Raw genomic sequence first — 17094 nt, 5'->3', positions numbered from 1 at the left:
GTCCTCAGATGACAATCTGTGCCTCTCCTTATGCTTGTCATAATGCGGAGCTGGCGTGACCCTGATTAAGGCAGACTTATTGTTCCCTTTTGGTGGTCCCTTTTCAGCATCTCCACCATCTCATCCACTTTACATCCCGCAAATGCTGTTAGGGCCCAACAGAGCCCCCATTATTCTCTTCCGCCGAAGGGGCGCTGAGGCTCGACGCTCCTTAATTACCCAGACGAGCTTCCAGTTGCGTGCATCGCAATTTCCCCAGAGGGGCGGGATAAGGTGCTTTTTGTGCTTTGTGGGATAAATATCGGTTGTGTCTGCGGGCCAGCTTAATTGCTGCCCATTTGGTGGTTGTCTGAAGAGGCCCCTAATTTCCATGCTGGAAATTGTAAGCGGTTCAGATTTCCTCTGCCCACATATTAGTTCTCGAAAACCAATAATGAGTCGAGACGATGGCTATCACTATCCATTGTTTAATTGAGTTTTCCCCTCTTTTAAGAAGTTGCTTAGGAAGAAAGCACGAGCCCTTATCAAATGTTAATGTGGGTGTTAATTTGTGAATTAGCCAATTTTTTAAATCGTTGTTTGATGCTTAAATGCCCGGGAATAAAATTTCATTTATTGACTTTGTTTATAGTCCGGCTTTCTTATTGAGGCTCAAGATGGATAGATTTGGTATAAAACAATTTAATCGGGGCAGCCTGGGAAACCTAATAAGCAACGCAACAGGTCTAGGGCTAAAGGAATTAGAAACGGTGGATAGAGTCTGAGACACGAGATGCCCAACGGTGCAGAAAATGGAATTGCAAAAGTAGAAAGCAGTACAGTAAGAACAGGATAGGATGTAAAACAAATAGATAATACCATAGATAATTACCATGCGCCATGACGTAAGCTACAGCCCTCTTGTCTTTTTAAAAATATCCAAGCGGGCAGCCGTGTTGGTCTGAAGCAGCAGAACAAAGCAGGAGTCAAGCTACACCTTTAAGACCAACCAATTTTTACTCAGAACGTAAGCTTTCGTGTGCTCTCTTAAGCACACTTCCTCGGATGAGGGGATCAGGTATTGTGAGCTGAAATACAAGCACTTTGTTGATTAAGAGGGCAAACTAACTGATCGCGTGGTCACATAAAAACAGTGCGGCTTGGCCATTCGGTCTGGAGAGCCATAAAAGGTAATAAAATTCCCGGCCAAATGGTGTTTCTGCAAATCTAGGTGAATCACAAAAGGGCATGTATATCACAGTTATACAATGTATATTGGGTGGACTACGACTGTGATATACACATCCTTTTGTGTTTCAAAAGGTTGTGTATATTGGACTCTGGGCGGCTAACAGCCATAGTAAAACAATATAAATGCAGTTATATATATATATATATGAGGTTACTTGAGAAGACTGAAATTCCTGGAATGTATTATTAGCACCAAATTGTTTTAAAAATGTTTTAATTGCTATATTGTTTAAGGTTTTAATTAGTTAATGTTTAATATCTGTAAATGTTTTTGCTGTTGTGAGCTGCCTTGTGCCTGCTTTGGCGGGGTATAAATTCAATTAAATAAATAAATAAAACACGTTGAATGTGAAGCAGCGTTGCAGAGGTCCTTGTATGCGTGAGAACCAATGCCGGCGAATGAAGTTTGCAATTCAGCACAGGACAATACTGAGTTATATTTTAAAAAAATGACAAGAACCGGATAAATCGACTAGCACGGGAACTGGCGACCCATTTACATAGCATTGGAGAAAGTCCAGAAAAGGGCAACTAGAATGATTAAAGGGCTGGAGCACTTTCCCTATGAAGAAAGGTTGAAACGCTTGGGGCTCTTTAGCTTGGAGAAATGTCGACTGCGGGGTGACATCATAGAGGTTTACAAGATAATGCATGGGATGGAGAAAGTAGAGAAAGAAGTACTTTTCTCCCTTTCTCACAATACAAGAACTCGTGGGCATTCGATGAAATTGCTGAGCAGCCAGGTTAAAACGGATAAAAGGAAGTACTTCTTCACCCAAAGGGTGATTGACATGTGGAATTCACTGCCACAGGAGTTGGTGGCGGCTGCAAGCATAGCCACCTTCAAGAGGGGTTTAGATAGAAATATGGAGCACAGGTCCATCAGTGACTATTAGCCACAGTGTGTGTGTGTATATATAAAATTTTTTGCCACTGTGTGACACAGAGTGTTGGACTGGATGGGCCATTGGCCTGCTCCAACATGGCTTCTCTTATGTTCTTACGTTTTTTAAGGTCAAATGGTCATTTTTCTTCAAGCACGGCTTTGCTTTCTGGGCTGCAACCCCCAAAATGAATCATAGAATAACCAGGTTTGAGGGGGGGAGGGTTGTTTTTTATTTTTAGCAGGAACGCAGTTCCAGCTGGCTCGGCATCAGGAGGTGTGGCCTAATATGCAAATGAGAAAAAAGCCCTGAGCATAAGTATTCACACAGTGCACTACTACAATAAGCTGCTTGAAGCAGTATGGGCCCAGTCCTAAACATTTATCCCGGTAAATTTGTGAACCAACATAGAAAGCACGCATACGGACAGCTGTTGACTGTGCCCATTGACAGGCTGGCACCTGCAAAGAAACCCTGCTGACTTGAGCAAAGTTGGCGAGGTGGGGCATAAGGAGAGGAGTCCCGCCAACACAGTTTGCTTGACATGTATGCTTACCTCTCCCATATGCTGCTGCAGGTGATGTTTTTAGCCAACAAACGCAGCACTTGGAGTCCACTATGCATCACACTTTCGCTCAGTTATTTCTCTTTTGATACAGGCACTGTAAGTACTAGTAACTGGTAAACTGAAGGTTGCGCTTGATCATTCCTTGCACTAGAAATGCTGACCTTCCCATTTCTTCTTTGCCAAGGGCTCACCAGTAAAACAGATACCTACCCGGGAATGTCATAGGACAGAAGATGTGAGAAGATTCTTGCACCACAATAGGTGAGTCTGGTTTTGCTTCATATGCTTGGAGTTCTTGGTAAAGCATACTGCAGAATTAAGAAATATGCCGTGAGACATTTAATTACTACTTTTTTTGTTGTTTTGTGGTCCCACTTGCATGCAGAAGGTCCCAGATTCAATCCCCGGCATCTCCAGGTAAAAGGATCAGGTAGGAGGTGATGGGAAAGACCTCTGCCTGAGACCCTGGAGAGCTAAGGCAGTGGTAGAGCCTCCGCTTGGCATGCAGAAAGCCCCAGGTTCAATCCCCAGCATCTCCAGGTAAAAGGATCAGGTAGGAGGTGATGGGAAAGACCTCAGCCTGAGACCCTGGAGAGCTAAAGAGGGGGGCTGTGGCTCAGTGGCAGAGCCTCCGCTTGGCATGCAGAAGGCCCCAGGTTCAATCCCCAGCATCTCCAGGTAAAAGGATCCGGTAGGAGGTGATGGGAAAGACCTCTGCCTGAGACCCTGGAGAGCTAAGGCAGTGGCCGAGCCTCCGCTTAGCATGCAGAAGGCCCCAGGTTCAATCCCCAGCATCTCCAGGTAAAAGGATCAGGTAGGAGGTGATGGGAAAGACCTCTGCCTGAGACCCTGGAGAGCTAAGGAGGGAGGCTGTGGCTCAGTGGCCGAGCCTCCGCTTAGCATGCAGAAGGCCCCAGGTTCAATCCCCGGCATATCCAGGTAAAAGGATCAGGTAGGAGGTGATGGGAAAGACCTCAGCCTGAGACCCTGGAGAGCTAAAGAGGGGGGCTGTGGCTCAGTGGCAGAGCCTCCGCTTGGCATGCAGAAGGCCCCAGGTTCAATCTCCAGCATCTCCAGGTAAAAGGATCTGGTAGGAGGTGATGGGAAAGACCTCTGCCTGAGACCCTGGAGAGCTAAGGCAGTGGTAGAGCGTCCGCTTGGCATGCAGAAGGCCCCAGGTTCAATCCCCAGCATCTCCAGGTAAAAGGATCAGGTAGGAGGTGATGGGAAAGACCTCAGCCTGAGACCCTGGAGAGCTAAGGAGGGAGGCTGTGGCTCAGTGGCAGAGCCTCCGCTTAGCATGCAGAAGGCCCCAGGTTCAATTCCCGGCATCTCCAGGTAAAAGGTTCAGGTAGGAGGTGATGGCAAAGACCTCCGCCGGAGACCCTGGGAAGCCGCTGCTGGTCTGAGCAGACAAAGGGTCTGATTCAGTATAAGGCAGATTCATATCGCATTACTATTTCTCTCTTTTTTTTTTTTTGAGTTTTTAACTTTTTATTACATTTAACAACAACAGTAACAATATATATATATACACAAAACATAAACTTAGGGATGTAGACAGCGGGATGCATTATATACTTATATCATTAGAATACAAATCCTTTGTTCTAACCTAAACCAAATCATACATACTACAGTTAACCCCTTTTTACACTATATTCTTATTATCTTTCCCCCATAACCATTCATACAATAAGTTCCATTTCCCTTCTGTTTGTCTATTTGTTAATTTCTTCTCTTAATATCTCCATCAGAATATCTACCTCAGCTCAGTCTAGAACCAACCAAAAATACTTTCTTTCTTCTACACTGTGATCCAAAAGAACATTTGGCATTTCAAGTCATCTTACTTTATTTATAAATTACACAGTATCAATTTAATTCCCTGCAACAACAACAACAAAAAACCCCAGCAAGTTTGGAATACACTTTAATACAATAAGTTCCGTTTTCCTTCTATCTAATTGTTAATTTCTTCTCTTAGTATCTCCATCAGAGTATCTACCTCAGCTAAGTCTAGAACTAACAAAAAAGAAAACTTTCTTTCTTCTACACTGTGGTCCAAAAAAGAAGAAAAAAAAACCATTGGCATTTCAAATCATCGTACTTTGTTTGTGAATTGCATGGTATCAATTTGTTTCCCTGCAACAAAGCAACCAACAATTTCGAAATACACTTTCTTCAGTTTTATTGGTGTAATATGCCAACGATATAACTTTAATGATTTGTCTCTCATCGTCTGGCAGACCAATTCCTTCATTTTCCTCCTAATACACCTTATATAAACCTCTCTCAGCAGGCGGTGATCCTTGAAAAAAATAAGGCAAGCTCTATAGCCATTTTCTATATCTTTCTCCAATTCCTTTTTCTTCATACCAAGAACTGGTGTCAAGATCTCTACTATCACCTCCTTTATATGGTGATACCTATCCTCTGGAATATTCTGCATTCCTGAAATATGCTCTACCTGCACCGTTTCTATTCTCACTAATCTGTCCCCTTCGTATTTTTGAACTTTTTCAATCTCCTCAGACTTTTCATTCACTACTTCCAACTTTCCTTCCACATATTTTGCAGATTGTGTCAAGCCATGAATCTCTTCCTTTACTTCCGTCAATTGCTTTTGCAGGCCATCTAATTTCTTATTTACTCCATCTAATTGTTCTGTCAGATTTGCCTGCACCTGACTCAATGCATTCATAAAATACAATTGCATAGAATTCTGCACTTCCTCTATAACTTCCTGTGAGGACATTATCTCCATCAGTTTTAAAGTTGCCAATAGTGGGACTAACCTATCTATTTTGTCTTACTTGTATGTCATACTCATTTTTCTATTATCCAAGGTCTTACTGACACCCCAATTCCAATTCATATACTACTACTTCGCCTTACTTCACTCAAAATTCATACATCACCTTCCTTTAACACTCTCACATACCAGTTGGTTTTTATATCCTTAAATTACTATTCTTTACCACCAAACACCCTTCACCTGAACATTCACATTAACTCATTACATATAGAAAATCATACAGAAAATCAGCAGTAATCAAATTAACAATAGTTAATTATTCAATCCATTAATTATTTGTTAACTGTCTCTTTTGAATCCTTAATGTTTCCCAACCGCTTATCCTTCTGTCTTCCTCTTCTTCTTCTCCTTTTTCTTCCTCTTCCTCTTCTTAATCTCAGTCTCTGCTCCTCTCTTCTGCTACCAGTTCAAAAAGCCAGTTCAGTAAATCCATTCCTGTTCTTCCACATCTCTGCCAACGGAATTCCAGCCTCTCCACCTCACCTCCGCCCTTGCGTTCCTGGAAACTCTATACTAACATCAAAAGTCTCCCATCTTCAGATTCAACTCATTTCAAAGGTCCAGTGACTTTATTTCCACCCTGTATATTATAACCACTGTTGAGCCTTTATTTAGCTCCCTGTCTCTTTAAGAAAATCACCATGCACAAGCATATGGGAAAAGGGAGAGGAAAAGAGGTTCGTGAAGGCTCCCTTTAAATCGTCAGAAATCTCCTGCTTCTTTCCTCTTTTCCCCCCTTCTTCACCTCCTCTGTCTCAGTGCTCTTCACAAACTTTTACGACTCCCAACCTCTGCCGTTGCTGCCAAGGTAGTCCTCCACCACTCCTCCGCTTTCTACCTTTGTGCATTCGCCAAACCAGGTCTCTTTCCCCCCCAGCGTCGGATTCCACTTGAAAGTAGGGGCAAAACAACGCACTTAGTAAGTTCTTTCCTTCGTTTATATCTCCAGTTTAGGGTCAGATATACTTTTCCCCCCCTTCTTCACCATTTATTCTGTCCTCCAAAAGCCGCTTCACCTACTCCCCTTCTCCGGTGGTCACAGCTAATTCGCCATTAAGGCGTCTGGTCTATCCGGGCTTGAAGTAATATGTTGAACGGGCTCTATGCTCAGAAAAACCGGCACAGAGCACCCAGCACTCCTCCGCACGAGTGCCCCTCCAACAGAGGCACCACCGAGTTCTTACCAACTGAAGAACCCCCCAAAAAAGACCAGCACAGACGCTGCAGAGCCGGAGCTCCTACAAACACGTCTGTTAGCACCGTGCCGTTACCGGAAACTCCCACATTACTATTTCTCATGGGCTAAGGGCAGATATAATATTCTTGATTTCCTGCCATGGTTAGTGTAGGAATCAATATAAGAAAGGGCCATGAGAGCTAAGCATTGGCTCATCCCTTCCCGCGCTCCCTCTCATGATCTGCCTAAATTCACAGTGAGTCCCAGGATCAGCACTGCTGTCTCACTGTCATCTAGCTGCTGCTTGAAAACTTCCAGAGGGAGAGGAAGCCCCTTCCACTGAAGAGAAGTTCTACAAACATGAAATGAAAGGGGATCTGTCTGGATTAGATATCTATGGATAGGTTACATTAGACCAGGGGTGTCAAACTCATTTGTTATGAGGGCCGGATCTGACATAAATGAGACTTTGTCAGGCCGGACCATGTGTGTACCTATTTATGATTAGGTAGCAGAGATATAAAATTTATAAAGAACACAATTAAAGATTTTTTAAAAACTTTAAAACATGCTTAAAACATTAGCACTCGTTGGTCCTAAAGGTGCTTTCTTTCTCTTTCTCCCATGGGATCCAGGGAATTGGGCAAAGGAAGCTCTGGCTCTTTCCTTCCGTCCTCAGAGGACCAGGAGGGGGAGGAGCCTCAACCAATAGAAGGAAGAGAGGCTGGGCTCAGTAGCTCTGCTGTGCGATTGAGGGAGCCCCAAGGGAGGAGGACATAGAGGATTTGCTCTGCTCCTGTGTGATTGAGCAAGCCTTGCAAAGCAGGTCGTGACGCAGAAGGAAGCAAGAGAGAGGGAGAAGGAAGCCGATGACAGTCAGTTGCTCGGGGGCCTCATGTTTTGACACCCCTGCATTAGACTAAAATAAAGGTGGGAAAGGGCAGAGCGTTTATACAACGATAGGTAAATAATAAGGAAAAAAGGAATCAGAAGCTTTTTTTAGAAATCAAGTTTTAAATTTAACGTGGGACGAAAAGGGAAATCAGCTGAATAGCCAAAGGGAGTCAGTTCCATGAGAGAGAAGAAAGCACAGAGATGAGAAATAGCCCAAGGGAATGGAAGTTTCCTAAGATGTTTAGTGTGTGGTGGGCATAAGGCAGAGCAGGGAGAAAGCATCGAAGAAAGATGAGGTTAAAGACTATGCAGCGGATTAGAAGAAGTTTAAACTTATTACACCGCAAAGACAGAAGCCAGTGAAGAATCATTTCAAAGGGACTTCCAGGGTCATCTAGTCCAAGGGTCCCCAACCTTCTTGGCACCAGAGACCGGTTTCGTGGAAGACGATTTTTCCGGGGACCGGGGGAAGGGGGCGGGGCAGTGGTTTTGGGATGATACAATTGTGCACTTTGTCTTTATTAGTTTATTTCTATTAGTTTGGTGTGGTGGTGAAGCTTGTGGACTCTTATATAGGAGAACTGGGTTTGATTCCCCGCTCCTCCACTTGCACCTGCTGGAATGGCCTTGGGTTAGGCATAGCTCACTTATCTGGGAGAACCGGGTTTGATTCCCCACTCCTCCCCTTGCAGCTGCTGGAATGGCCTTGGGTCAGCCAGAACTCTCTTATTTGGGAGAACCGGGTTTGATTCCCCACTCCTCCTCTTGCAGCTGCTGGAATGGCCTTGGGTCAGCCATAGCTCTCTTATCTGGGAGAACCGGGTTTGATTCCCCACTCCTCCCCTTGCAGCTGCTGGAATGGCCTTGGGTCAGCCAGAACTCTCTTATTTGGGAGAACCGGGTTTGATTCCCCACTCCTCCTCTTGCAGCTGCAGGAATGGCCTTGGGTCAGCCATAGCTCTCTTATCTGGGAGAACCGGGTTTGATTCCCCACTCCTCCACCTGCAGCTGCCGGAATGGCCTTGGGTTAGGCATAGCTCTCGCAGAATTGTCCTTGAAAGGGCAGCTTCTGGGAAAGGCTCTCTCAGCCCCACCCACCTCACAAAGTGTCTGTTGTGGAAGAGGAAGGGAAAGGAGATTGTGAGCCACTCTGAGATTCAGAGTGGAGGGCGGGATATAAATCCAGTGTTGTTATCGTCTTATTATTATTACTACTACATTGTGATGTATAATGAAAGAGCCCCATGGCACAGAGCGGTAAAGCTGCAGCACTGCAGTTGGAGCCCTTTGCTCACAACCTGAGTTCAATCCCAGTGGAAGTTGGGTTCAGGTAGCCGGCTCCAGGTTGACTCAGCCGTCCATTCTTCCGAGGTCGGTCATATGAGTCCCCAGCTTGCTGGCAGGGAAGTGTCGATGACTGGGGAAGGCAATGGCAAACCACCCCGTCAAAAGACTGCTGTGAAAACAACGTCACCCCAGAGTCGAAAACGACTGGCCCTTGCACGGGGGATTTACCTTTTAAAAAAAAACACGTAATGAAATAATTATCCAGCTCGTGGCCTGGTTGCTAAGAGGCCATGGACCCTGATCTAGTCCAACCCCCTGCACAATGCAGGAAGTTCACAGATCCCACCCCCGCACCCACACACACACACCCTCTATGTTCCCTGCTCCAGGATCCCTGAACAGGCTGGTCTGGAGAAAATTGTTTCCCGGCCCTCGACGTGGTGATCCGCATTTCCCTGGGCATGTAAAAAAGAGGGTCACGAGAACGAAGCACCGATGCAGCCCTTCCTGCCCTCCCTCCCTCTCGTGAGCTGCCCAAGTTCACAGAATTAGCCTTGCTGTCAGGTGACCAACTAGCCTCAGTTTAAAAACCTACAAAAAAAGAGAGAGAGATACGTAAGATGCAAAATGGCTAAAGAGAGAAGTGACGCGCATGGTGGAATTGAGAACATTTGAATGACATTTTAGTGGAATCACAATGCTAAAGGGGTAGATTTGAGGGGAAAGGCCTATATACAAAAATAACCCCAGAGATTTAGCGCAGTCGTATTTCTTCAACAAGACCTGTAATTTTTGTGCGCTTAAGAGAGCCAATGCGGTCTAGCAATTAGAGTGTTGGATTTGGAACTGGGAGACCCGTGGTCCAATCCCCACATTGTCAGGAGTGCACTGGGTGACCTTGGATCAGTCTCTCTCTTAGGCTAACATACCACCCAGGGTTATTATGAGGATAAAATGAAGGAGAGGAGAAAGAATTAAGCTGCTTTGGGTTCCCATTAGAGAGAAACGTGAGGAATGAATGAATACTATTCCATCTTTAGCCAGTTTGGTGTAGTGGTTAAGTGCGCGGACTCTTATCTGGAAGAACCGGGTTTGATTCCCCACTCCTCCACTTGCACCCGCTGGAATGGCCTCGGGTCAGCCATAGCTCTCATAGACCTTCTTCCCCTGTAGTGGTTAAGTGTGCAGACTCTTATCTGGGAGAACCGGGTTTGATTCCCCACTCCTCCACTTGCACCCTCTGGAATGGCCTCGGGTCAGCCATAGCTCTCATAGACCTTCTTCCCCTGTAGTGGTTAAGTGCGCGGACTCTTATCTGGAAGAACCGGGTTTGATTCCCCACTCCTCCACTTGCATCTGCTGGAATGGCCTCGGGTCAGCCATAGCTCTCATAGACCTTCTTCCCCTGTAGTGGTTAAGTGTGCAGACTCTTATCTGGGAGAACCGGGTTTGATTCCCCACTCTCCACTTGCACCTGCTTGAATGGCCTTGGGTCAGCCATAGCTCTTCTTCCCCTGTAGTGGTTAAGTGTGCAGACTCTTATCTGGGAGAACTGGGTTTGATTCCCCACTGCCACCGGACATCCTACAGAATGCTGGCGATCATAGTCAGAAGTCAATACCGCCTAGATTGGACTAAGACAGCGCTAATAGTTTTAAAATTGATAAGTAAATTATGGTTTTATATGTTTTATTGAATTGATTGTTTTTATGATGTTGTAAGCCGCCCTGAGTCCGCTTGCGGAGAGGGCGGGATATAAATGTAAAGTAATAAATAAAATAAATAAATAAAATAAACTTCTCCGCTTGCAGCTGCTGGCATGGCCTTGGGTCAGCCATAGCTCTGGCAGAGGTTGTCCTTGAAAGGGCAGTTGCTGTGAGAGCCCTCTCAGCCCCACCCACCTCACAGGGCATCTGTCATGGGGGGAGAAGATATAGGACAGGGGGTGGCCAACGGTAGCTCTCCAGATGTTTTTTGCCTACAACTCCCACCAGTCATTGGCCATGCTGGCTGGGGCTGATGGGAATTGTAGGCAAATAACATCTGGGGAGCTACCGTTGGCCTCCCCTTATATAGGAGATTGTAAGCCACTCTGAGTCTCTGATTCAGTGAAAAGGGCGGGGTATAAATCTGTAGTCATCGTCTTCTTCTTCTGATAGTAAAACAAAGTAGGAGTCCAGTAGCTCCTTTAAGACCAACAAAGTTTTATTCAGAATGGAAGCTTTCGTATGCATGCATCCTTCAGACATTGTCTGATGAAGTATGCATGCATGCATACAAAAATTAGCATCCTGAATAAGGCTTTGTTTGTCTTAAAAAGTGCTACTGGACTGCTTTTGTTTTACCGCTTCAGACCAACATGGCTCCCCCCACCTATGGGAGGGACGGTGGCTCAGCGGTAGAGCATCTGCTTGGGAAGCAGAAGGTCCCAGGTGCAATCCCCGGCATCTCCAACTCAAAAGGGTCCAGGCAAATAGGTGTGAAAGACCTCAGCTGGAGACCCTGGAGAGCCGCTGCCAGTCTGAGTAGACAATGCTGACTTTGATGGACCAAAAGGTCTGATTCAGTATAAGGCAGCTTCATATGTTCACCCCGATCTATCTTTAATAGCGTTTTCCCACTACCTCATTGAGATCAGACATTCTAGGATTCTGGCTTGTTATTTCCTCATTCTTGCCGACTTCATTTTTAGAAATGGGTTTCTAAGCCAACTGTTTCTCCAATTCTTTGGCATGGGGGCTTTTTTGCTAGGCAGTTAACAGTGTCACCCTTTAGTTCTTTAAAAACTCCTGGGTGCCTGCCATCTAGACCAGGTGACTTGAGTCCACGTTCATTTATCAGCTTGTCCTGAGATTTCATGTCTGCCAGTTCGGTGTAGCGGTTAAGTGCGCGGATTCTTATCTGGGGAGAACCGGGTTTGATTCCCCCCCTCCTCTACTTGCACCTGCTGGAATGGCCTTGGGTCAGCCATAGCTCTGGCAGAGCTGTCCTTGAAAAGGCAGCTTCTGGGAGAGCTCTCTCAGCCCCTCCCACCTCACAGGGTGTCTGTTGTGGGGGAGGAAGGTAAAGGAGATGGTGAGCTGCTCTGAGGCTCTTTGGAGTGGAGGGCGGGATATAAATCCAATATCTTCATCTACCTCACAGGGTGTCTGTTGTGGGGGAGGGAGGTAAAGGAGATTGTGAGCCGCTCTGAGACTCTTCGGGGTGGAGGGTGGGATATAAATCCAATATCATCTACCTCACAGGGTGTCTGTTGTGGGGGAGGAAGGTAAAGGAGATTGTGAGCTGCTCTGAGGCTCTTTGGAGTGGAGGGCGGGATATAAATCCAATATCTTCATCTACTTCACAGGTTGTCTGTTGTGGGGGAGGTAGGTAAAGGAGATTGTGAGCTGCTCTGAGACTCTTCGGAGTGGAGGGCGGGATATAAATCCAGTATCTTCATCTACCTCACAGGGTGTCTGTTGTGGGGGAGGAAGGGAAAGGAGATTGTGAGCCGCTCTGAGACTCTTCGGAGTGGAGGGCGGGATATAAATCCAATATCTTCATCTACCTCACAGGGTGTCTGTTGAGGGGGAGGAAGGTAAAGGAGATTGTGAGCCACTCTGAGACTCTTCGGAGTGGAGGGCGGGATATAAATCCAATATCTTCATCTACCTCACAGGGTGTCTGTTGTGGGGGAGGAAGGGAAAGGAGATTGTGAACTGCTCTTGAGACTCTGAAATTCAGAGTATAAGGCAGGATATAAATCAGATATCATATTCTATTGCTGAAAGACTGAGATTCAGAGTGTAGGGCAGGATATAAATCCAATATCATCATCATCTTCTATTACTGAAGGTGTCTCTCCCCAGGCATTTTACCAATTTGGAATGGCCTCCCTTCAGCCATGGTTCCGAGCTGAACTGAGGCCCTGCGGGTGTGGGAGAGCCATTCATAAGAACATGAAAAGCCACGTCGGATCTCCTAGACCAAACTGGGCTTAACAGGGCATATTTTTAACTTGCATATATTTTTGAATCAGCGGCGCGGTCGTCGTTCCAAGCTGGTTTCAACCAAAACTGATGTTGACCTATCACCCTCAGGTAGCTTCCGTGGTGTCACTGCCCCAGAAGTCCCGTTGCCAACAGTCACCGAATCCACCCAGCAGATGGTTTGGGGTGGGAAGGGAAGGCAATGAGCAGACAATAATAGACAACCGATTGCTGGCGAGGCTGCTGGATAAATCTACCGGGTTAGAGGCCAGCCAGGAGGTTTTCTGCTGAGAACTGAAACTGGCCTTGGATTGTACAATCCCCCTCCCTCCTCCCAGGGACACACACAGCTGCCTTATATTGAATTGGACCATTGATCCGTCAAGGCCAGCACCGTCCGCTCAGACTGTCACCAGCTCTCCGGGGTCTTTCACATCATCCACTACCAGATCGTTACTGGAGATGCTGGGGACTGAACCTGGGGCTTTCTGCATGCCGAGCAGGTGCTCTGCCACTGAGCCAGGGCCCATCTCCAACACACGCATGAAGCTATCTTGCACTGAATCATAGCATCGGATTCGGTACATGGTGCTGGTTATTCCCGTTAAAGCCCGGTATGGCCTAGGACCTGCCTACTTTAGGGACCATCGTTCCCCAGAGGGTACTTCGATCTGGATCTCAAAATCTGTTAGTAATCCCCGGGCCGAAGGAGACGAAACTAAAGACCGCTAGAGAAAGGGCCTTCTCAGTCACAGCCCCCTACTGGTGGAATCAGTTACCAGAGGAAGTAAGGGCCTTGCGGTACCTTGTTCAGTTCCACAAAGCCTGTAAAACCACTCTCTTCCGTTTGGCTTTCAACTGACACTGAGCCTGTATCGTAGGGAAACTGAGGAAACACCATCGCCAAAGAGATTAGCACCAAATTAATCTGATTGTTTTAACTATTTATTATTTTATTTTATTTTATTTATATCCCGCCCTCCCCGCCGCAGCAGGCTCAAAGAAACTCTTGAGTGTGTGACTGTTATAATTGAATGTGTCTTCAGACCATTTTATTAGTAACATATGGTAATAAATTTCAATTTCTTACATCATTAATAATTACTTTCTTTAACCTATCCCATATATTACTTTCTACCCACCCCTCCCCCCGTTACTTGACCCCCGCCGGTGTTAGATACTTAAAATCTTAATATTAAAGGTACCCTTAATTAATAAGAACCAAAATTAATATCCTCCTCCCTCTTGTACCTAATCATTATCCAAAATTGTCCAGTGTCCTTTTATTTTCCACTCTTTTTCTACGTGTCTTCTGAATTTTTCCACGCCATCTTAAATACTTCTAAATCATAGTCTCTTAAGGTTCACTGTTTTAATTGAATTGTAATACGTATTGTAATACGTATAATTCAATTGTAATACGTATTGGTCTTAACTGTTTGTTGTGGTTTTTATGCTGTGGGCTGCCCTGAGCCTGCTTTGGCGGGGAGGGCGGGATATAAATCAAATCAATCAATCAATCAAGGTTAGTATTGCCTTCTCAGTTTGGCAGCAGCTGCCCCGAGGCCTTTCACATCACCTGCTGCCTGATGCTTTTAACTGGAGACGTCAGGTGTCGCACAGCCGGGCCTAGCAGGACCTTCTACTGGCTGCCAGCACTCTGGTACGGGTCTGTATGGAAGGGCCCAGAGCACCTAACCACCCCTGTAGCCTCCTTATTGATAGAGACCTCCTAATTGTGACCAAGGAGACGCGAGGACCCAAGGAGTAGAACGACAACAGTTTATTTGCAGGTGCTCAAATAATAAGTGGGTGACAAAGATTTAGTGCTAAAGGGAATATGAGAACAGTAAAGGTTGGTGCAAAGAAACAAAAGCCCTGACGTGTTAAACTATACGGTTCCCACTCTACTAACCAACACTCACCCCTTGCCTTGGATGAGGGATCTTTCCCCTGCTGCAAGCTCTTTAGGCTACAGCCTGCCTTTCAGGAAAAGAACCCACCCTGCCTGGGTTTGGCCCTTTTATGTTCTCCTGCCAGGCCCCACCCCTCTCTGGGCCAGTTTCCCTCCAAAACCTGGCCACCCAATCAGAGGGACAGAAGGGATCCTGGGAAATGTAGGTTTTCCCCAGTAACTCCTAGGCAGGCTTCCCTGGGGCCTGCAGGCCTCAGTAGGCCCAGGATCATGACACCAGGGTTTGAACCTGGAACCTTCACCATGCCAAGCAGACACGCTGCCGCTGAGCCACATCCCTACTCCCACAGATGGCTCCGTTACAAGCCGTTCCGGGGCACTGTAATTTACGTTGTCTTCCAAAAGGGATCTGGAATTGCATGCAAGCAAGGCGAAGGGAGAAAAGGAAGGAGCCTGCAGGCTAGTAGATGAAGAAGATGAAGAAGATATTGGATTTATATCCTGCCCTCCATTCCGAAGAGTCTCAGAGTGGCTCACAATCTCCTTTCCCTTCCTCCCCCACAACAGACACCCTGTGAGGTGGATGGGGCTGAGAGGGCTCTCACTGCAGCTGCCCTTTCAAGGACAACCTCGGCCAGAGCTATGGCTGACCCAAGGCCATTCCAGCAGCTGCAAGTGGAAGAGTGGGGAATCAAACCCGGTTCTCCCAGATAAGAGTCCGCACACTTAACCACTACACCAAACTGGCTCTCTAGTGAGGTGTCTTCCTCTGCATTCAGGAGATTGAGGATCACTGCATCTGCAGTAGCCTCCGATGTGTGAATACTTAATCTTGTGGAAACCGTCGATGCGAGCTCGTTTTGTCTCGCATGTCTTCAGCGGCAGCAGTTGTTTTCAATTTTCACCATTTATGGCAAGCTCGCTCCTGGTTTTTTTGGAAGTGTTGTTTGTGGAGCTTTGCATCTGGTAACCGACCCGTTTTGGCAAAACCGAGCACGCAACTTGGATCGATTATTCTTCACGATAAAACCTTATGCAATTATTTTTTCACAAAGCTTGAGCATTTCCCCTCTCTCCCTCTCCCACCCCCCCTTCCTCCCTCCCCCACCCCTCCCTCCCCGTTTAATGCCTGATCCAAATTGAGATTATTAAAGCGAATGCACTTCTGGAGAATTTGAGCACTGATTATATGTTTTTAATTACCTAACCAAAATTGGGCATGCGGTCGAGAGGCGTGATCCCGGCTTGGAATCCTACAAGTTTAAATTAGAACGAGGCAGAAGAGTTGGATGGGACTTCCGACGGGCTTATACCAGCAAGGACTCTTTAACGTTTGGCTGTCTTAATAAAAATAGATCCAGCTAAATTCACAGTTACTTAGGAAGGCCTTTTCTCGCCGTGCATAATTCACAGTAAGAGTCAAGCCTGATTAGGGATATACTGGAACTACGTTGGTGCAGAGAGAGTTTCTAGGGGACTCTCCCGGCATTACACCCAGGGCCGGCGCGTGGGAATAGGCCAACTAGGCGGCCGCCTGGGTTGCCCAAAGGCGCCCCCTCTCTCACTGTGCCCGGCTGCTGCTAACTTCCCGACCTTGCAAAGCCTCTGCAACGTTGGGAAGAAAGCAGGCACGTTCAGAGCTGCTGACTCTTGAGTGCGCTCGCTCCCCAACCCCTGACCTCTCTGGAGCTCCCCGCCCCCCTCACCCCGACCTCGCTGCTGCCGCAGCCCCCCCCCCCCCAGCATCAGCAAATTCAGGAAGACAGCGTGGCAGCAAACGCGCTCAGAGCCGGCGTCTTTGAGTGCTCCCGCTGTCTCCGACCTCGTCAAGCCTTTGGGGGGGGGGGGCAAGCGCGCTCGGAGCCAGCAGCTCCAAGCGCGCCCGCTGTCTTCCCGCTCTTGCCGAGGCTTTGCAGTGACAGGGTGGGGGGGGCCTCGCAACCCTAGTGGGGCAACTTGAGAATACATGCTATCTTTGGAGTAAAAGCAGGAACTCATTTGCATATGAAGCCACACTCTCTGTCAGCATTGCTGTGCACAGAGCCTTTTTGTAGAGAAAGCTCAGCAAGAACTCATTGGCATATCAGGCCACACCCTCTGACATAGACATTGTTTCGCACAGTGCTTTTTTGAAGAAAAAACCCGGCAGGAATCATTTGCATATTAGACCACACCCTTTGACCTCAAGCCAGCTGGAACTGCGTTCTTGTGCCACTCTTCCCCAAGAGCCAGTTTGGTGTAGAGGTTAAGTGTGTGGACTCTTACCTGGGGGAACCAGGTTTGATTCCCCACTCCTCCACTTGCACCTGGTGGAATGGACTTGGGTCAGCCATAGCTCTGGCAGAGGTTG

At 46.8% G+C, this 17094-nt stretch overlaps 1 protein-coding gene across 3 annotated transcripts in view; it reads left to right on the top strand.

Moving 5' to 3' along the window:
• Positions 1–17094, top strand: part of LRCH3 (leucine rich repeats and calponin homology domain containing 3) — a 219112-nt gene that overhangs the window by 116127 nt on the left and 85891 nt on the right. For all 3 annotated transcript variants that reach the window (XM_060242835.1, XM_060242833.1, XM_060242834.1), the window contains exon 10: positions 2867–2943. In XM_060242835.1, coding sequence (XP_060098818.1) covers positions 2867–2943 — 77 coding nt within the window. The remainder of the gene's footprint in view (positions 1–2866; positions 2944–17094) is intronic.

The sequence above is a fragment of the Heteronotia binoei genome, chromosome 6, assembly GCF_032191835.1.
Source record: "Heteronotia binoei isolate CCM8104 ecotype False Entrance Well chromosome 6, APGP_CSIRO_Hbin_v1, whole genome shotgun sequence".
NCBI lineage: Eukaryota > Metazoa > Chordata > Lepidosauria > Squamata > Gekkonidae > Heteronotia > Heteronotia binoei.
This window is presented reverse-complemented; position numbering and strand designations above follow the sequence as displayed.